Below are 22163 nucleotides of genomic sequence, written 5' to 3' on the forward strand. Positions count from 1 at the left end.
TGTGTAAACAGACTGCACAATAGGGGACTGAGACAGCAGCCCTGAGGTGTGCCGGTCTTAAGAACTAATGTGGATGAATATGTTTTATCTCTTCTCACAGTCTGGGGCCTGCCTGTCAGGAAATCAAATAGCCAATTACAGATAGCGTTGCCCAGACCAAGACCTATGAGTTTCAGCACCAGTTTGGATGGTACAATTGAATTAAAAGCAGAACTGTAATCGATGAACAACATTCTGACATATTTTTCTTTTCAAGGTGTACTAAAGCAGTATGCAGAAGTGAGATAGTGCCATCTAAAGATCTATTGGAACAATAGGCAATCTGTAATGGGTCATGGGTAGCAGGAATGTTATATTTTATATATGATATTACCAATCTTTCCAGGCCCTTCATAATAACAGAGGTCAAAACAACAGGTCAGTAATCATTTAGGAAGGAGATGGGTGTTTTCTTAGGTACAGGCACAGTAGTGGTTTTCCTAAAACACAGTGGAACCACCCATAACGACAGGGATAGAGTAAAAATGTCAGTAAAAACCCGAGATAGTTGAGTTTAACATGCCTTGAGGACACGAGAAGGGATGCCGTCTGGGTAGGTTTTACTTACATCAGCCTCTGTCGCCTGTAGATGGACTTCATCCGGTAGGCACTGTGCTGCTGTCACTGGGTCCATGTTGTGAGCTTCAAAGTGCGCATACAAGTTGTGAAGCTCATCCAGCAGAGAGGCAGAGGTGTTGATAGTCACGCTGGGTTTTAGATTTATAGTCTGTAATCACCTGCAGCCCCCTCCACATGCCCCACTAGTCACAGCCACTGCAGTCATTTTCCTGTTTGTCCCTATCTAGCCAAGATAGATTTGTCCCTATCTAGCCAAGATAGATAAATGGATAGCTGATCGATCTTCAAAAGAGAAAGTGTAACTGTTGTACAAGTCCCCCAACAACTGTAAATATCAATATTAAACGTCAGTTAAAATGTATCTAATGTGCGCATTGAAACTGACCAGGCACAAGTGTATTTATTGAATGGCGTTTACCCACCGATACCAACGCCACCCTTCAATCTGATTTTAGTAGTACTTATTGTGAAATACTGAGTAATGATGAATAGAATAAAAGATACAGGTGGAGACAAGGACAGCTGAATGATCCTATCAAAGTTTCGACTTGCCCCATAAAGCCATCTGAACGGTGTCTTGACGCATGCTCGATATTCCAGGTAAGAAGATCAAAGACGGTTGAATCAGTTCATCTGGATACAATGTTGACAGATAGGTTTCACTCATCTAGGTGACCTCTTCAGTCATGACCTCTTCAGTGATGAAACGTAACCAAGCAGTTACACACGTGATTCTGTTGGTCAACCAATAGTCTTGTTCCAACCAAGCGGTTACACACCTGAGTACCAATCAAGGTCCTTAGCAAAGACTATTGGTTAGACTGAGATGTGTAACTGCTTGGTTGGAACAAAGACCTGCACCCACACTGGTCCTTTCTGGATCATGTCGCCCACCGCGGATGCGTGATGGCATTAGGAGTGTTGTTTCCCCACTCTTGTGTTTGTATCCGCAGAAAATAAGGGTTTCCACTACTCAACCAAACACTTTTTTTTTAATCATAAAAAAAACCAAAGATAAAAGGCCACTAGAACAAAGCGAGGGGCTCAACCGTAGTGGACTTGTAGTAGCGCCTGGCGTCATTCATCGTTAAGGCTCCACCTTGAACGGGCGTAGATCCGCGCAGACGCTCATCCAGCACTACTGCTCCGCCGGCTACGACGCGCAAGACGCACAGAAGTAAGCAGGGCAGAGCAGTCCCCCCCCCCCCCTCCAGCCTTTCTATGGATTGCGTCCTCGTTTTTCCCTTTTGTCAACGGAAGATGAAACCATCCCCAAAGTACTTACCACATTTCTGTTGTCGTTTTGGTCAGATGAGTCACTAATGACTGTGGGAAGGACAGAATGCCCACCAGCGGCGCCAAGCGACTGAAACCCAGAGCCTTCATCCCGGTGTCCGCGGCCGCCTGTCTCCTCGTCGGATCAACTTCTTTGTTTTTCGTCTTCACGTGAGTTTGACCACCGTGTCCCGAAAATGACACAAGCACGCCCGCGGAGCCTTCACGCGTCTCACCGGCAGCCCGGTTTCTCTTTGCAGGTTGCGCCCATGCCTGGGCTGCGTCCTACGACCCGTCTGCTCGTTTGTCTTTCCACTGATCTAAAATACAAGGAGGCTTCTATAGTTTATTAATGGGTATTCTCCTACTTAAATCGTGTATTTATGTATGTATTTATTTATTTGTCTTGAAGAACATGTTGAAATGTTGGCCAGCCCCTCGGTGGCATCTGTCCTATTTGTTCATCTGAGCGAACTGAAGCAACAAATGGGCAGAAAAGAAAGGTGTTACAAATTACATTGTTATTCCCCAACTGTACTCTCGGGTTGGCAAACAGCTAAAATCTGACCTGATTGGCTCTCACTCCCGTCTGGGTGCCTGCCCACCTCCCAGGCATCGCTTCAAGACCCACTGAGCACAGTTTTAGAGCTAGATTGAAGACGTGCAACATTGTATCAACGCATCATTAAGATCCGTTTCCCACCACAGCTCGAGCTATAACAGCACTTAATAGCATATAACATTTGACATATGTGTAAACTCGACACAGAAAAAGTGGGGGAAAAAAGGGTGACTGATTTTTTTCCCTCCCTTTTCTGAGCATGTGCCTAAATATTTGGCCTCCGGGTTTGACATATTTAACAGAAAAGGGAAAATGAAGGGGACTTTTGGAATAAATAAAAGATGTAGGCCTACATTCACGCCTGTTATGAGCTTTAGCCAAAATCTGCATGCAGCAAGAACATTATCTTAGTTTTCTAGCTTTTATTTTTATTTATTTCTAAATTCCTGTATCTTCCAGAGTCTGTGTGTTTGTGGCTGGTACTTACAGCTTTGTTTAATTAATTTCCTGGCTGTCAGGCTACAAGCGTATCCTTAAAACAATTTAATGTTTGAAACAGTCACTTGTGATTAAGACGGAGGTTATAAGGATCCTTTAATTTGATATGGCCCTCATACTCTTCACTGCCCAAATGGTCAGATTCAATGGGATCTGCATGAGGAGGTCTATGGTACATCTACTGACCCTTGACTCGAGTAGTCTGTCCTATGTTTTCCTGTATTTTCCAACCTTGCACTGCATCAGTTGAGTTTTGACACCAGATTCGGGAGTATGAGATTAGGATCCTCTGGCCGATGACTTTTAATTCCCATCTAGGAAATATGGAGTTGGAATGTTTACATTTTCCACCAGCTATTTAAGGTTTTTCTTTTCTAAACCACTTGATTATTGATTATACTTCTGTTGGGCTGCTTTTCTGTGATAACATGAAAACTGTTTTCCCAAATAGTGGAAAACCCCAGTCAGAGCTAATGTTTGTCATGGAAAATGCCTGATGGTATCTTAAATAAGACAGTGGAAAAAAATGTTTTCAGTGATGTGACAGATATTCAATTTGAAATGCATTTTTCTGTATGATGCATGGGTTGTACTGTCGGCCTATGCAAGTTTAAGGTGCAGGGCAATATAGATACAGACTGTCTTTATGCATGCTCAACAATCCAGGTCAAAAAATGAAACGTATCCATCAATAAACGTTGTATCCAGATGAACCGATTCAACTTTCTTTGATGGATACAAGCTCTTAATGATAAGTGATGTCAAGTGAAATAATGAATCGCTTCCCACCGCTCATCCTATTTTTATGTCTTGCAGCACTGTTGTAACACAAAAGGGCTATGGACAAGGATCCTATCTTATACAATAAACAGATAATTCATTATGGTTTTGCTGAAATTGCCTGTAAAAATAAGCTAAAATTTTTGTTTGGTGTCAAAGAAATGTGGTATGATTCATTAGTGGGGGGGGGGGCAGAAGCGTGTCACTATTTTGATTATAGTGACAATGCCCACCGATCAAGAACATCTGGTAAGAAAGTAAATTAATAAAAATAAAAAGTAAATCAAGCGTAAACTGTATGGTAATCCTAAAAAGTTTTTGTCCACTGTACCAAAGAAATACTACGAACAGGTTTATTATATTCATATTGCTGGCCTGCTGATTTCATGATTTGAACTCATTTTTTATTTCTTTTTTAACTGGGAGTGTAAAGCTAAACTCGTGGTTTGTATAGATAAAAAAGTAATTGCATTATAGTGAATATTATTCGATTGGAATGGAACGGATTTAATCGGCAGTAACTGGAAACCCATATATTGGCAATTTATTGTGGTATGACTGTGTAAAGGAAATGAGTGCTACAAAACAACCTAATGGTTACTTTAAGAACAAGAGCTCGAAATGAGTCTACAGTGTATTCCTGTATTTCTTTCTTTCTTTTTTTGGGGGGGGGATTTTTCTCCCCAATTGTATCCAGCCAGATTCCTGTATTTCTATCCATGAGAGAAAATAATCCCAAACATCATTCACAAAATTAATACTGGCAGTGTGATATCCTGCTATGTAATAAGATCTGAGGGTTTATTATATTTTGCAGTGCATGTCTTACTTCAAATAATACAGCAGCTATTATTGTCATTCACAAGCTATTCATTTCTTGCCACTTTAATACAGAAGTAATCAAACCGATACCTATTTATATCAGCATACGACAGGAAGCCAGGCTCGTTCTTTTACAAGGGAAGAGGAGTGTGTCAGTGTGCTCTACCATTAACAAAATGCAGTCTGTTTTGATAGCAACAAACACTACAACAACTTCAAAGAAAGTCGAATCAGTTTCATCTGGTTACAATGTTTATTGCCAGATACATTTCATCACTCATCTAAGGGACATGATTTCCCTTTACATGAGTGAGGAAATGTATCTGTCAATAAACATTGTATCCAGATGAATGGATTCAACCTTCTTTTATTTTCTTACCTGGCTTGTTGAGCATGCATAAAGACACTGCAACAATTTACTTCTACAAGGGAAAACGTGGGGCAAAGGCTGAACACGTGTGCACTTTGTAACTGTACCATGTTGTAAAACTTTACTGTTGCCTGTAGCATTTGTTCAATCACTGACTTCTATGTGTAGTGGGTTCTTTGCGTGAAATGAGTCAAATGCTCTCGTCTGTACCTCCATTGCAACTCTGGTTTAGCTGGCAATTGACATCTAAAACTAGCTTTCAGCTTTCCTCAAGAAAGTTATAGAGGTCTCAGACAAACTTCCTGCTTTTGTTCTGGCGTTGAACCTTTGTCTGCTTCACTGTTTCGAATTGTTAATTCAGGCGGGTCACCTACGCCCAGTGACCTTAAACGCCTCTGGAGAAATGTCGCTTGTTGTCTACGTAGTTCATTACAATGCTGAGTCCACGTGATATTGATATAGGTGTCGTAGAGCTGTGTTAAGTGGTGGTCTTGGGAATAAAGATAGTTTCGAAAAAATCAAAAAGTTCAGAGAAACGTGCAAACAATATGCCAAAACTTATTCAAACATGAAATAAACATTCGGATTTAAATAATTTTAGGTTGCATTCATCAGTGAGAAAAATCTGATCTATTAAGATCTCTGTTTTTTGAGATGGTGATTGTGACACTTACATTGTTAAAATTAACAGCGCGATTTCCCCAATGTCAGATTTTTAAGCCATTTCTCCATTCCATTATTGCACAGTATACAGCCGGGACAGAAAAGAGAAGGGGGACGAGATGTGGCACAAATCACAAGCTGGAGATAAATCCTCAACATTAAGAGTAGATGGTGGATTGTGTCTGACCTATCGAGCATACGTTGTCATACTTTTGTGTCCCTGATGTTGTGCATTGAGTTATCAGTCGTCGTCTTCATTTTGCTTATAGAAAACATTGACAAAGGGTATAATAGCAATGGCATTTATCGGACTATTTACCATATTTTATAAGTATCTCAGCAATAAAACCGACAGTTCCCACAGCTGTGAAGAGTCCTTGGCTGTGTTTGCTGTCTGACTGACTGAGTGATGGCTGTTCCACTAACCCAGTACTGCAGGACAGCAGTGTGCAGATTGCAGAGCAGCTTACCATCCTGTGTGATTTAATACAGCTCTGGCTGCACTGTTTCATTAGGTGGGGCTTGTCTTGCCACAGTGCAGCGTAATGAACTTCCCTGTGGTCCAGATGGTCTCAGACCGATGATGGAGCCTGGCCGTTCATATGCAGGCATCCAAACTATAATCCTTTTCCACAAGAAATCAGTCAGACCACCTCTTACAGGCCTACCCCTACCCTCCCCCTGCCCCCCCCCCCCCGTTCACCTCCTCATTCATCCTCACTATGGCAAGTAAACTGAACCGGGCCTATTTGGAAAGGCAGCTTTGTATTTTGTAATCGTACCACATTTTACCTCTTTTGGGTATTTTTAAATGTTGTGAAATACAGAAATAAGCCTTGTTAACGCATCAAGCTGAAGAGCAGGGGACTTTATTAAGGACGAGGCATAAGGAAACCAATTGCTGCAGTATGACTCCAAATTATACCAAAAATACTGTTCCAGGATGAGCAAACATGACTATGTGAAATTATAGATGACATTTCTTTTTGTTAGATATCACTGTAAGAATGTATGGCTTTTAAGGCCGAAGAGGTTAAATCTGGAAAGAGTAATACACTTAGAAAAAGCAATACACTGAAAAGAGAATAAACACCAGCGTTACAAAGATTTTTGCCATAATCCAGCCATTAAGTCAGTGTGTCTGTGCTCTGCTTGTTGGCACCTATACGTTCTGTCGCACTTGACCTTTGCTTTATGACACTTGCTGGTGTTGTTCTCCTCTGACTAGATCATTGCTTGTGTTGTATCAGCTCTCAGATGTATGTGGCTTTGGATAAAAGCATCTGCTACATGAAATTGTAAATTGTAGATAATTACGGAGTAATTTAAGATTATATTATTTAGCCAGCCCTCCAAATTTAGTCTTTTCACATGATCTTTGCTTTTTTTATTTTTATTTTTTTGCTATCTTGCTTAATATAATGAAAGGAGCACTGTTACACTGGGTTAATTACGTAGCTTGTGTTACATAGCTTAATGTAAGTGATATCAGATATGACAGTTTAAGGACATGTCTAACATGGCCATACTTAGTGAAGAGGACTTGGGTACAAATCCTTCATACGAGCTTTAGGGGGATCATATTATCCTTAATCTTTTTGAAGCACAATGTACTGGTTCTCAAGGCTTCTATAACATAATTATGTTAAATTTACTCATATCTGTAAAGGAAAGCCTATTCTGTTTGCAACATTTAGTCATCAAACTGATTGCCTAATCTATGATAATGATTGACATAGTAGTAACTATTGCAGAATGGATTATTATGCAGTTATAAACCCACACCTGGCTTTGCCAGTAGCAGCACAGCGTGGCTTGTGATGTATGGTAAGTCATGACTAGATGCTCTGTGTGGTTGGTTTCTAATGTGAGGATTCCGCATTTCACTGAACTGGCAGAATGGTCTGTAATCCAGAGTTCATAATCCAGGGATTACTGGGTTTGCATCTGGCATGGCATCACCAGGCATTCCTCTGGGGGGGTACCCCTCCCCCATAATCTACAGCCTGCGGGGGGGAGTTTGGGGATTTGAATGCGAGGCTTGAGGTTTGAGACTGAGGCGAGCGATTCTTCTTGTTCAAGAGTTTTGATTGATGATCTGCCTGAATGTGCTCGGTTAAATTCAGCACTCATAGGTCCCACTGGGGTCCCCACCTTGCAGTCACAGCTGTAAATAATTTATATGATGATTTTAGCAAACTATAATTGGAGTAGCTAGAAAGTGGAGTCCATAATTAAAAAAAAGCCTTGGTCTGTCTCTTCTCAGTGTAATTCAGATAAATATTTTATTGTAATTGACACTTTACTCGTCCAGCAGTGCAGAAATCCATTTACATAAAAGAAACTGCATAGACGGGCCCAGATGGGAGTGTTGGCCCTATTGCGCATGTCTTTTGATGTCTTTTTAGCTACTATGTGAGATTTGCTCCAACCGTGGCTGCTTTTAAATCCATATTAAAAACATTCATGTCTACCATTGGTTTCTTCTAAACTGCAAACCTGGCACTTTGACTTTTGCAAAGTTGTAAACCTTGCATTACATTTTGATTTTATTATTCTATTCTTTAATTTAAATATATTTATGAATTAGTTGTAAAAAAAATTCATTGTGTAATTTTTACAATTTTTTTATTTTCTATTTTTTTATATGAAGCACGTTGATTCTGCCTCGTGCATAAAATGTGCTATTTAAATAAAGTTGGCTTGCCTTGCATGAGATAGCCGACTGTACCACATCACATTTGGCTCTTAACATTCCTTTTAGAGATAGCTACAGTGAGAAAATATCATATGTAACTTTTTACTACTGAAACAGACAGTTTGCATACAGTAAATAGGTTAAGAGTGTGACATTCAATCTAACAGTGTTGAAATAATCCAGTGAACCTTCCCCTGTCAGTCCACCATCATAACCTGATTACAGCGTCCCATGCTCTAATATCACACCGTGCAGATATTATCAGGCTCCTATTCAGTTTAATTCAACTGTTTTAAACAGTGCTTGAGTCAGGGGGAAGTTGTAATGATCCCCTAAGATTCAAGGCCGAAGATGCACGCACAAAAAGCTTTTCTATATGTTGAATGTGTGATCGGGCTGTGGGTTGTGTTGACTGTGATGGTGGTTAATGCTGATTGACATTACTCAGGGATATTGAGATGCATCTGTGGTATGTACAGGGATTAAAATGATTGTCTTTTACCAATTGAAATGCTTCAAATATGAAGTTGGATGATTACTTTTTCACACCCAGCCAAGCGAAACAACAACAAATGGCAGCTTCCTACTAAATAATATTATGTTGTGTTATTGTGAAATTGACAAAATTAGTTTCACAGAGGCGGGCAAGCTAGAAGAGAAACGTAACACTGACTTCCCAGAAAGGTTGAATCAGTTCATCTGGACACAGCGTTTATTGATAGGTAGCTAAGTGTCATCGTTAATCTAAGTTACCTCTTCAGTCTCAACGTACCCCCACCCTTATAAACAATACAAGTGGTCCTCAACCTACGAATGCCCGTACTTACAAACCGACCCCCTTAAAGCCTATTATTTAAAAAAAATAAAAAAAATCGAGTTACACATAATGGTTCGTACTAATGAACGGGCGGACTACTTTGCTCGAAACACTACGCGTTTTCGGTGGTTCGTCGGCCTGAGGGAGAGCAATGCCACGCCGTCGTCGCCCTTTTAAGTTGGATCACGTAAACCTTGTGTGCGTTGTGTTTAGACTTACGTTTTTCACATGTTTACCCTCACAATCATGGCTTTAAAGCATAAAGCTGATGCAAGTGGTGGTGATGCCTCCGCCTGTCGCGACCCGCTCCCGGGACATTGGCAGGTGGGGAGTTTGCAATGTAAGAAGTGTTTCTTTAATGTTTTTTTTAAATACCGATACACACATTCTCTCTCTCAATACTGTGCTGTAGTTACATTTATTATTATTACGGCATTATTATATTTATGAAGTTTTAGGTAAAATATATACTATAGACCAAGACAAACATTTGACTAATTGACGCTAGATGTGAGCTGTACGTAACTGTTCCAACTTACATAAAAATTCGATTTACGAACGGGTTCAAAACGGACCTTTTTCGTAACCTGGGGACTTCCTGTACAGTGGCATAACGACCGAAAACAATGATCAGTTTCATATACAAATTACCACGGGCATGAGGGTGGGGATACTTGCAGTCAGTTTAGACCGAAGAGGTCACTTAGATGGGTGATGAAACGTTTCTCTCAATAAACGTGTCCAGATGAACTGATTCAACTTTCTGTGGTTTTCTTACCTGGATTATTGGGCATGCATAAAGGCACCATAACACTTACTTTACTTTTAAAAATGGCTTGCGATTGCAAATACTTCCGTGGAGAAAAGATATGTATTCTTGACAGTTAATTTCAATCTTAGGAATTGAAGTCAGACATGAGGTATTGGGGGAAAAAAAATCCGAATGGGGCAGTTAAATTTTCATTAGAAGGTTAAACAATCCTGGGCAATTTTTAGCAGTGCTTGGCATAACATGGTGGTGGTGCAGGTTTTTCTTGACGAGTGAATTGAAGTTGTACTTTGTATTTTTGGATCATATCATCAGTTACTCAGTTTGATTTTCTGACTAGTTTGTTTCCCCCCCCTGCACAATATTATTTACTTCCTTGCATTCTTTGAAAATATGTTCTATTGAAGAGATTTTTGATTAGTGAAATCTCTCACATTGGAAGGATGGCTTTACAAGAGTTAGATTAGCTATTACTGTTACAGTGATCCCATTGAAACATGCTTTAATTAAAAACAAAAAGCACATTATTTGCATTGTAATTCATTCATTTTAGTATTAAGAAGCCCGAACTCAGACACTTTTTGCAATTCAGAGCAGTTGAAGTGTTGCATAACATAAAAAGTAATTTGTCTGTGTGGAACATAATCCAGACATCCTAACTTCAAAGTTTTACATGTGACTCATGGGGAACTTTCAGAATGTCATCTGAGATGGCGCTCTCCGTTGTCGTTATAGGAGCACAGTAGTGCAAGTGTCCAGACTGGTTTTGATGATTGCTGTAGAGTCTGAACGCCAGCAAGATGCATCAACATGTTGCTAAAAGAAGCATTTTGGGGTTTCCGGGTAGCTTAGCGGTCCATTCCGTTGCCTCCCAAAACAGGTTCGAATCCCCGTGTTACCTCTGGCTTGGTCGGGCATCCCTACAGACACAATTGGCTGTGTCTGCGGGTGGGAAGCCAGATGTGGGTATGTGTCCTGGTCGCTGCACTAGCGCCTTCTCTGGTCAGTTGGGGCGCCTGTTCAGGGGGAGGGGGAACTGGGGGAATAGTGTGATCCTCCAACGCGCTACATCCCCCTGGTGAAACTCCTCACTTTCAGGTGAAAAGAAGCGGCTGGCGACTCCACATGTATTGGAGGAGGCATGTGGTAGTCTGCAGCCTTCAGAAGAGTGGGGTAATTAGCCGGATACAATTGGGGAGAAAAATAAGGGGAAAATCCCCCCCCCCATTAAAAAAAAAGGCATTTTGAGTTGAATCTATGTTGATGGCAGCTGTCGTTTTTAAATGAACTTGTTTCTCATACACCCTTTTCCCATGTTTATATTTAGGTGCCCATGGCTGGCTGTGACCATCTCCCCTGCTGTACCGTCATGTTGCGGTGTCCTCTTTCTTTTCATGCTGGCCAACTTTACCATGGCAACCTTCATGGATGCAGGTGTATTCCCAATAGGTTAGTATAGAAAAAAAAAGAAAAAAAGATAGGTTACCTTTAAGGAAAGATAACAAATTTTAAATGTGGCAGCTGGCATTGTACCATTGTATATGTCTGTTCCAGCTAATGAAGATGAGGACAAGGACGATGACTTCCGCGCTCCGCTGTACAAGAATGTGGACGTGAAGGGGATCCAAGTGCGGATGAAGTGGTGTGCTTCATGCCACTTTTATAGACCGCCGCGTTGCTCCCACTGCAGTGTCTGCGATCACTGTGTGGAGGTTAGCAAAAGGGAATGATGGACAGATTAAGGGATGGGATGAAAAGTGGATAGGCCTAATCAAAATCGGTGGTCAGTAAAGGAGACTCGTTCCAATGCTGGATGTAGAAAGTAATGGAGTGGAAAAAAAATGTAAATGGGGAAATGAGTGTAGAGTGAGAAGGATGGGAATAAAGGCATAGAATAAAGTGAGTGGAGCTGATGAGTGCGGCTGACAGTGTAGCAGTGTGTAAATAAAAGGGGGTGTGCAGAGAAGGGGGGATGATGGGCAGAGTGTGTGTTGGAGAGATGGAGACAGATCCCATTAATCAGGTTAATCCTCTCCGCAGATCCTTTGTGGTCTCTGTAGAAATGAAATCTGAAAAGGGGTTTGGACCGAGTGTGTTGAACAAGGTAGATCTATAGACTGTACGGAAAATATGCAATGCTAAATTAAAAAAAAAAAAAAAAAAAGAAGCAGAGGAGCAGGCTGGGACTAGCAATATTGAGCGAAGTCTTGGCTCAGTTTGGTGTCCCAGTGTGCCTCCTCCATGTGGGGGATATAAGTCTGTCACTATGACCGTGTGCAAGACTTGATCCTGTAGCTGCTGTGGCAGTAGAGGTTAGAGTTAAGCATCACTGGTGGACAAGGCTCCCCCACCAGAAGGCAGAGCGAGAAATGACTTCTTGGAGAATAAATTGAGAATATGTAAAAAAAAACAAAAAAACTCAAATCCACTTATTGTTACTACATAACCCCATTTGTCACTATTCTGGCCAGCATCCATGAATGCTGTTTTATAAAGATCGAGCGAATTGGTATCTCATTTCCTTTTGCAGGGGGATGTTTCATTTGTCCTTTTCTTTCTCGACTGCATGTAGGATTTCGACCATCACTGTCCCTGGGTGAACAATTGCATTGGAAGACGAAACTACCGCTATTTCTTTCTGTTTCTGCTGTCGCTAACTGTCCACATGGTGGGTGTCTTCACCTTCGGCCTCCTGTATATCCTGAACCACCTGGAAGACCTGGGAAAGCTGCACTGCACTGTCACGTATCCTAATGAATGTGTTTGTGTGTCTGAGTCTGTGTGTGTGTGTGTGTGTGTTTTTGTTTATCTTCATTCATTAGGACCTAATGTTCTCGTAAGGACAGTAAAAGTCCAGACCACATTCGTTCTGGGGAACTTTTTTAGGTCCCCACAAGGAAAATAGTTATTTCGGGGCTTGGGGTTAAGTTTAGGTTTTGGGTTACAGTTGAGATTATGGTTAGGCTTAGGTTTAGTATTTTTTATTTTTTTTGGATTTCCCCCCCCAATTGTATCTGGCCACTCCCCTGAGCCATCCCGGTGGCTGAGCCACCCTCCCGGCCAATCCAGGGAGGGCTGCAGACTACCACATGCCTCCTCTGATACATGTGGAGTTGCCAGCCGTTTCTTTTCACCTGACAGTGAGGAGTTTCGCCAGGGGGATGTAGCACGTGGGAGGATCATGCTATTCCCCCCAGTTCCCCCTTCCTCCCGAACAGGCGCCCTGACCGGCCGACCAGAGGAGGCGCTAGTGCAGCGATCAGGACATATACCCACATCCGGCTTCCCACCCGCAGACACGGCCAACTGTGTCTGTAGGGACACCCAGCCAAGCCAAAGGTAACACAGGGATTCGAACCGGTGATCCCCGTGTTGGTAGGCAACGGAATAGACTGCTACGCTACCTGGACGCCCAGGTTTAGTATTTAAGCAAGGCGTTAGAATTAGGTGCAAGGTTAAGTTAAAATTTGTGGTGGTTTGGGGTCATCTTAGGGTTAGGGAGAGTGTTAGTGAAAGGTTTAACCTTAGGGGGATTTTTAGGGTTTGGGGTAAGGGAATTAGGATTTGAAAATTGTTGCCCCCACAAGGACAAACAAACAAACAAGCGACTGTGTGTGGTGTTTGGTGGTGTCATTTGGCAGTGTTAACCATGTAAATATTATAAAAGAAAAATTTCCTGATAGTATCTCTAGATTGGTGGTAATAAGTATATCAGGGCTATTCTTTATACCAGTCCTAGGACTGACTGGTTTCCATCTGTATCTGGTATCCAGAGGACGCACCACTAATGAGCAGGTCAGTTGGGGCTGATGATAATTCCAATTCCAAGAGAACTGTTGAGCTCTAACAGTAAAGAATGCAATTTTATTTTTTTTAAATTTAACAATGACTACATTAAAAGTTATTAACCTATGGAATGCTAATGTGTTAATACTAATGCTAATGGAATGCTAACCTTAATAATTACAGTGAAATTACATGTTTACTTTGTGAGATTTTCCCTTTTTCCACTATTTTTTTTACAATGATATAACACCAAAATGTAAGGGTTAAGTGTACTTATAATGACTTGCCTTTCCCCAGGTAACTGGGAAATTTCAAGGAGGAATCAATCCTTTTACACGAGGCTGCTGTCACAACTTGGAATATCTGTTCTGCAGTCCAATTTCTCCAAAGTAAGAAACATTATGTTCTTAATCGACTGTATTTCAGGTAAAATGGCATGTCACTAGCAGTTACTTCACTCGCTCTGTCCCTTCACACCAGTTATATGGGGCGAGATGGGAAGAAAACGACAGTCCATGTTCACCCTCCGTTACTGAAACCAGAGACTGACAAACAAACGCCAGTGAAAGTCGGGGACAATGGCATTCACAATCTCCAAAATAAAGTATGCATGCACAAATTACTAGCCTATTACTTATTATTATTATTATTACTTATTAGTATTACTAGCGCTTTGGGTGTCTTGAAAAGTGCTATATAAATGTTATTATTATTATTATTAGGGATACAAGTACTATTTCTCCTTACTTTACTAAGGGTTATACCTAAAACTCTGATGTGCCCCTATCTTTTCTTCTGTCAGCATTCCTCCTCTGGCACTCTTGAAATGCAACACATCAACCGGCTGAATACTCCCCCACCGCTGCCCCCTAAGCCAGACCACAGCCTGCTGAAAGGTCACCTAACATCCATAGATGGTAGGATCATACCTCTCTTCTGATAATAAGACACGACCCAGGCCAATGCTTATTCATTTATAGGGCTGTAGCCAGCCAACCAGAAAGGGTTGGTCTTTCTCCCCTCAAAGTATATTTTTTTTTATTCGTTGTACAGGATATCCTGTGGACCCTGGTGTTTGACTGGCCTTAAGTTACCAAAACACTTTAACATGGCAAACGTGATAATTTCCCTCTGTTTGTTCTTGCACAAGGCAGAGTATATCTCTGAATATATGTATATGCATGCAGCACATTTTCCCTGCTCCAAAAAGCTCAAGTGCATCCATTATTTCTCAGTCTGTTTTGCAATGAGATTGTTGTAAAACTATAACTGAACCATTAGATTTTGTGGACGGTTCACCAAATAATGAATATTTCAATACTCTAAAGCATTATGTAGTGCTGACTTTAAGTAACTATACGAAATAAGGCTCTGGCTGACTGGTGAACGTAAATTAAAGGCCCGTCCACCAGTGGAGCTCTGGCCAGAGAGCAGATGTCGAGCACAGACACAGGTAGGCATTTATGGTTTATTCAAATTTAGTTGTTGGTTTAAGCTGCAGGATTACATCAAGGTAAACTGGTGTGATTGAGGTAAGGAAAGCAAAATGATTGAGGTAAGGAAAGCAGTTGGTGGTTGCAGTGGTGGTGGTCTGTCTTGTTCCATGAGACAAGGGCAGTATTAATAGTAATACACATCAAATTACAATTTGATGAATATGAAGGCATAATTTTGAAAAATGGGGATCAACAGGTTTTAAGGCAAAACAGTTTGCATACAGTGTACCAACAAAGGAGAGCATTAACATAAATAAAAGGTGCTAATAAGCTAATTGAACATACAGGTTATTTGTATCATTATAACATTAGTTATTTAAGGGGGCGTCGGGGTAGCATGGCGGTCTTTTCCATTGCCTACCAACATGGGGATCGCCGGTTCGAATCCCTTTGTTACCTGCGGCTTGGTCAGGCAGCACTATGACACAATTAGCTGTGTCTGCGGGCGGGAAACGGGATGTGGGTATGTGTCCAGGTCACTGTACTAGCGCCTCTTCTGGTTGGTCGGGGCGCCTGTTAAGGGGGGAGGGGGAACTGGGGGGAATGGCGTGATCCTCCCAAGTGCTATGTCCTCCTGGCGCAACTCCTCACTGTCAGGGGAAAAGAAGTGGCTGACGACTCCGCATGCATTGGAGGAGGCATGTGGTAGGTGGTCTGCAGCCCTCCCCGGATCAGCAGAGGGAGTGGAGCAGTGAACAGGAAGGCCCAGAAGAGTGGGGTAATTGGCCAAGTACAATTTGGGATAAAAGGGGGGATAAAAAAAAACAGTTATTCAAAAAGAAATAAGCGCCCAGATACATAGTCATATTTTAATGACTACTCCCACACTGGAATGTGGGAAAGAAAGTGTTAATAGTACTGTACTACAGTTTAAATCACACATCTTTCTATACAAATCCAATCCTGTAACATTAATTGTACTCTTACTAACACAATAAATGATTACCCAACTCACTTTTGTCAAGGACACATGCATAAGAGTGGGGAAATAGATGCAAGTAACCAAAAATGTACGCTGACTGGGGTCTGCTGAAGTTTTCCATTTGCTTAGAGGCCCCAGGCACAGTTTAGAGACTTTTATGGATGGAGCGGCATTGGTAACAATTTGACCCAGTGACTATACAGGCAAACTAAGGGAATTATTATTATTATTATTATTATTATTATTGTTATTGTTATTGTTATTATTATTTTAATAATCCCCAATTTCTTTGTGACTTTTAAAAGATTTTACTAAAGCAATGTTCTTATTGTATTTATTATCGCTTATTGTATTTGTGGAGTTTTTATGGGATAGCCGTCTGTCCAAAACATGCTGCTATACACTCAACTCTTACTTTCAAACTTAAAAAAAATTATTCAGGTAACCTAATGTAAATAATGTTATTTCCTTTCCAGAAGTTGCACATCATAACAAAACTATAATTCCCGCATCAATTCCAACTGTGCCACAGCTCCGACCTGTCCTGGAGGCCATATCCAGAGGGTCATCTCCCATTCCCCCAGCACAGGTGTTGATAAGAAAGATATTTAAGATATAATAAGATCTATGAATAGAAAACACAAGCTATTCTCTTATCATATGTATATATGAATGCTTTTGATAACCCAGCCATTTCTGTTTGACATTGTTTTGTGTTGTTTAGCTGGTGAAAACATCAGAGCAGCAAGGGAATAAAAGTCCTGACTTCACCACTGAGTTTAAATGCAGCCCTGGAAGAGTCCGCCAGCAAGACAATCTGCCCATGCAGCAGCCCTTCCAGGCCCACACAGTATCCAACCCACTACAGTTAAACTCCCTTACATTCAACTCCCGCTCACTCACCCTCAAACAAAGCTACCGCCATGGCAACAAGTCCCAGCTGCCTGCAACGCATCCTGAGGGTCTGCTGACCAGTCCCTCTGCCGGCATGTTCCCTCCCACCAGTGTGTTAGCCAACCGCAACAGCCTCTCCTATGATAATCTCATCAAACAGGGAGATGCTCAGTGCTTGGCCCAGAGAGGGATGCCCCCTGTAAGCTACCATTCCCACTTTATGACCCTTGGCTCAGAAGGGTCTGTGGTGCAGAGGCCAGCTCCTCATACCTATAGTCCAGTTTTTATGGGGGTCTCCAGACAGTCCCCCCAGCCCAGAGACCCCTCACCCTCTCTGCAGACAATCACCACCAGAGATCCCTCACCTTCCTTACAGGGTCTTGTCCAGAGAGACCCTTCACCCTCTTTTCAAGGGTTGATGCCAAGAGACTTTACACAACAAGGCATTACCTCGCGAGACCTCAACCCTCTGGGTCTGACCTTAAGAGATATTACTGCATCAAGCCTGACAGCCCGAGATCACAACTCAGAGGGTCTGAATCCTCCTATGTCTGCTGCTGTGCGCTTTGATAACCTGTCAAAAACCATCATGGTATCCATTCAGGAGCGGAGAGAACTGGAAGAGAGGGAGAGGATGCTACGTCTGCAAGCCAGATCCCAGGCTCTTTATGGCCTAGACACAGGGGTCTACGACACCCCTAGCAGGCGAAGTCTACCACCAGACAATATCCGACCCTCTGGCTCACGCGGCCCAACCCCTCCTGCCTATGGATCTCGGGAATTCATGATGAGCACTGGTCTACTAGGTTATGGGACTAGGAGCTCGCCCCTCTCCAGTTGCTCTACATCCTCCCTTAGTCGAGGTTCCAAAACATGCAGTTCCCCTTTGCGGAGCAGCAGCTTGCAAAACAAGGGCAGGTCTTCCTCTCCAGGATACTGTCCACCAGACAGACAGACTCAACCTTTCCCATCTTCAACATCCACCTTGCCTCGATTACCCTCACTTTCCGCCTCATCTGCAGCCTCTTATACCCCCTATGGCACCACAAAAAGGTCCTCTCTCAACTACTCCATAGAGGGGAAAGACCACTCCCCCATAGGGACTTTGAAATAATATATGTATGTATGTATGTATGTATGTATGTATGTATGTATGTATGTATGTATGTATGTATGTATATATATATATATATATATATATATATATATACACACACACACACACACACATATACATATATTCCATCTCTCTAATGCTGTCAGTGACACGTCCATACAGTGTTAGTCAGTTTTCACAGTTTTCCAACACTTTGTAAATAAGAAGCCATTTAGGGTGTTCCTATTTGGGAGGGTGTGAGAAACATGCATTTACTGTGAAAGGAACACAATTTTTGTGGGTTTTCATGCAATAACTTACAATGGACAAGACTAGTGATTGAATGTTGACAGTTGCAAAATACATCATCCAAAATTGTGATTCTCAGGACAGCTGTGCTTCCTCTTACTGAAAGAAATACGAAGATATGTGTGAAGAATATAGGTGAACGTATTGTTGGGTTGTATGGTTTTGATATTGCTTTTATGAATCTATGTAATACCACACCATTTGTCTGCAGATAAAACCCTATAAGTAAATATTTTGTAGTTGTTTGTATAAATAAAAAAATATTTGTACTTCTTTCTGATTCCATTTTATTTTATTTTTTATTTTTTGCTGATTTACATTCAATATTTGAGACGGTTAACTGAATGTAAAATTTACTGCCAACTTCTAAGGCGTGTAAAGACGATATAAACTGTTAAATTGGGCTGTAGATGTAAAAAAATTTTTTTAAAAAAATCAAGAGTTCCAGCAGCTGCTAGGAAGCTGCAATTCCATCATAAAGTTTATGATGGTTTCCTTCTTTAACTTGTCTATTGTGTTATATCGAACAGCTGGTGACCTCATATATTATTTTGGTGCAATAACATCAAATTGAATTGAGAGTAAGTGCTGTGCTCCGTGGAATTCACTGGAAGGGGTCTCTGTGCTTTGCTTTTTTTTATAAATGCAGCTGTTTGATGGTTTAAACCAAGAGCTGTGAGAATACAAATACAGTACTAACGATATTTAATAAAGGAGAATAAAAAAGGAAGTGATTAATTAAAGACAAGGAAGATTTTTGGCATCTTTTAAGGTCATGCAAGCCAGTACACTCAGTTGTTCCAGGACGAAGCAAATATTCTGAAGTAGTACAATGCAGTGGGTTTTAGAGCTGTGTTTGTATATAGCACCCTCTAGTGAACATATTTAATCCAACGCCATCATAAGTAAATCACCGCCATAATCCACTAGATGTCGCTATTCTGTGTTAAAGTCCTAAGAGCAACGTCTAGTGCAGGTTTTCCCCAAGGGCCAAATTACGTCATGCATGCCAAGCCAAGGGCCAAAACATCCGGGTTTTTTTTTCATTGCTCCACCAAAAGTTTTTTTATTTGCAGATGCTGTTGTTGTTATTATGATTATGATCATGATGATTATTATTATTAGTGGTAGTAGTGGTGGTGGTAGTAAGGCTCGGGATTCTGAAAGCCTGTATTGAGGGGCACACAAGAAAAAAAAATGCTCTCTTGAAGCAAGATAAGTCCAAAACCAACCATTTAATTATGGACAAGCGGACAAAAATAAATCACAGAAAGTTGAATCAGTTCATCTGGACATAACATTTATTGAGCGAAACGTTTCATCACTCACTTAAGTGACCCCTTCAGTCTCAACTGACTGCAGGTATCCCACCCTTATAAACAATACAGTGGCATAATGACCGAAACCAACAACCAATTTCATATACAAACATAGGCGTGACTATTAACTAGAGTTTCAATGGCCATGTGTACTATTCACAGAGGATATGGGAATGTCTGCAATCACAGCATTTTAAGATGGCAACTGATGTACACTTACCCCCCCCCCCCGGTTCAGGGATGATTGTTCCCTCTTCACATAGATGGCCTCTTTTACTCCCCATTCAAACAAGCGTTCCTCCCTATCAAGGATGTGCACATCCTGATCCTTGAAAGAGTGGCCACTGGTCTGTAGATGGTGCAGACTGTGGAGTCCTGGCCTGACGTGTTAGCTCTCCTGTGTTGTGCCATCCTCTTAGCCAGCGTCTGTTTAGTTTCCCCAACGTACAAGTCACAGCAATCTTCCCGTACACTATATTGCTCTTTTTGTGCTGGGGGACTCGATCCTTGGGGTGGACCACTTTCTGGTGCAGCGTGTTTTGGGGTTTGAAAGCAACTGAGACACGGTGTTGGGAAAGTATGCATCTCAACTGTTCTGACAGTCCTGCCACATATGGAATCACCACTGGTTGATGCTAAGGCAGCTGTTGTCCTTCTCCTCTCTTCGATTGGCTGGTGCACTGTTTGGGCATCTTCCTGGCGTTGAGAAACGCCCAGTTAGGATAAACACACTTAACCAGGGCCTGTTTAATGTGGGATTTCTGCCCTTCCCCGGCTGCTGTGTCGGTGGGGACGTTGTCAGCTCAGTGGTACAGCGTCCTGATGACTCCTACTTTGTGCTCCAGTGGATGATGAGAGTCAAACCTTAAGTAATGATCAGTATGTGTTGGTTTATGGTAAACATCAACGATCAAATGTCAAAATGCATTGTGTTAAAGTGCCACTTGAGATTATCTGCTTTGCAGACAGCTACAGTCTTCATGCATATCAAGCATGTTGGTTTGGCATTGGCGTGGTCCAGAAAAGTAAAACAAGCGTCAGACATGTTTTAATTAAGTTTCCTTTATCAATCCTCTTGGAGAAATTCAGTTACTGTAATTAAACCCATCCTAGCAGTGATCTGTGTAGCTAGGGGCAGTGGGCTGCCGCCTTCATACTACGCGTGGGGACAAACTTCAGTTCTTTTCCCATCGCCTCGGTCAGGGGCACAGACAGGAGTATAAACCTTACCATTCATGTCTTGTTGATGGTGGGGGAAACTGGAGCACCCGGAGAAAACCCACCACAGACATGGGGAGAACGCGCAAACTCCACACAGAGGACAACCTGGTATGACCCCTAAGGTTGGACAAGCCCGGGGTTCGAACCCAGGACCTTCTTGCTGTGAGGCGACAGCACTAACCACTGGGCCACCATGCTGCTTAAGTTAGCCTATTTATCCAAAACAACAACGTGGAAGTGAAAACGTAACTGAGACTAATACACATGTTACTTCTTTATGGCTATTATATGATATGATATGATATCATAACCAATATGCAAAATGGCAGAAACTAAGAAAATAAGACCAAGTTTGTAAAACACTGGAATTACCCTTTAAGGCCATTAGCTTCTGGGGTTTAGCGTTCCTCGTGTATCACTAGTCAAGGGTCAAATGAAAAAAAAACTATTTACAGAATACACGTGTACAAGTGCCGTTAGGTTGTCAAGGGTTATCATTTGGGCCGTTTTTCTTCTATTAAATATTGTTTGTTGTACCTGCTAATGGATCCCGTTTTCAAATTGCCACCTGTAAAACTGATTCATATCACCTTCCATGAACTTGCATTGAGCAGGAAGCGAAGTGATTGTGCTGCCAATGCAGCCACAGATGAACTAGCTCTCCTCTAGCGAGCTCAACATTTAAGCAGTCTTTAACATGACAGACAGATACCGAACTCTAGACTTAATACAAACAAATAGAGCTTAGTAGGGGCAGTCTAGTTTACTAATACACACCAGGGTATCTATGCTAGCTGCTCTTTAAAACTGAAAAGCAACTTTTCCTTGTTAATGACTTTTAGTGCAACTATACGAAGAATTTAAACTGTGTTTCTCATAGATCAGAGATGTCTATTATCTCTTTCGAACTTCAGTATGTTCAGTAATTTCTAGTAAAGGTGTTGTAAATAAGAGATGTAGTGGTAAATTCTTCTCATTTGGGAAAATGGAGTTGATTTGAAATCGATGGTCATACCCTCATTCAAATTCCTTTTTACTCATTGATTGTTTTACAAAAAATATTAATTTTACTTTCATAAAACTTTTTTTTGTATTCTGCCAGGCACATAATTAATTTGTAGTAACCAACTGCAGTAAGATGTTTGATAGACCTGTTTGATCCTTCTTTTACCTCAATTCTTTTTGATCAGGAGTTTCTTAAATTTTTCGTTCATACTGGGGGCTTACAATTTTCCCTGCAATCATCGT

The 22163-nt window shown here is 41.5% G+C and overlaps 1 protein-coding gene across 1 annotated transcript; it reads left to right on the forward strand.

The window, feature by feature from the left end:
• The first annotated feature begins 1960 nt into the window (after positions 1-1960).
• Positions 1961-18587, forward strand: zdhhc8a (zinc finger DHHC-type palmitoyltransferase 8a). Its single transcript, XM_056291013.1, has 10 exons — positions 1961-2064; positions 11200-11321; positions 11427-11584; positions 12445-12617; positions 13565-13667; positions 13956-14047; positions 14139-14262; positions 14461-14575; positions 16553-16665; positions 16801-18587. Exons 1-10 carry the CDS (start codon positions 1961-1963, stop codon positions 18082-18084), a joined length of 2388 nt encoding a protein of 795 aa, XP_056146988.1. The 3' UTR covers positions 18085-18587.
• The last annotated feature ends 3576 nt before the right edge of the window (positions 18588-22163 follow it).

The sequence above is a fragment of the Lampris incognitus genome, chromosome 12 (genome assembly GCF_029633865.1).
Source record: "Lampris incognitus isolate fLamInc1 chromosome 12, fLamInc1.hap2, whole genome shotgun sequence".
Classification (NCBI taxonomy): Eukaryota; Metazoa; Chordata; class Actinopteri; order Lampriformes; family Lampridae; genus Lampris; species Lampris incognitus.

Excerpts from the sequence above, each read along its gene's own strand:
- zdhhc8a (XM_056291013.1), top strand. The coding sequence starts at position 1,961 with ATGCCCACCAGCGGCGCCAAGCGACTGAAACCCAGAGCCTTCATCCCG. Across the intron at positions 2,065-11,199 it reads TCTTTGTTTTTCGTCTTCAC|GTGCCCATGGCTGGCTGTGA; the intron begins GTGAGTTTGACC and ends GTTTATATTTAG. Across the intron at positions 14,048-14,138 it reads TGCAGTCCAATTTCTCCAAA|TTATATGGGGCGAGATGGGA; the intron begins GTAAGAAACATT and ends CCTTCACACCAG.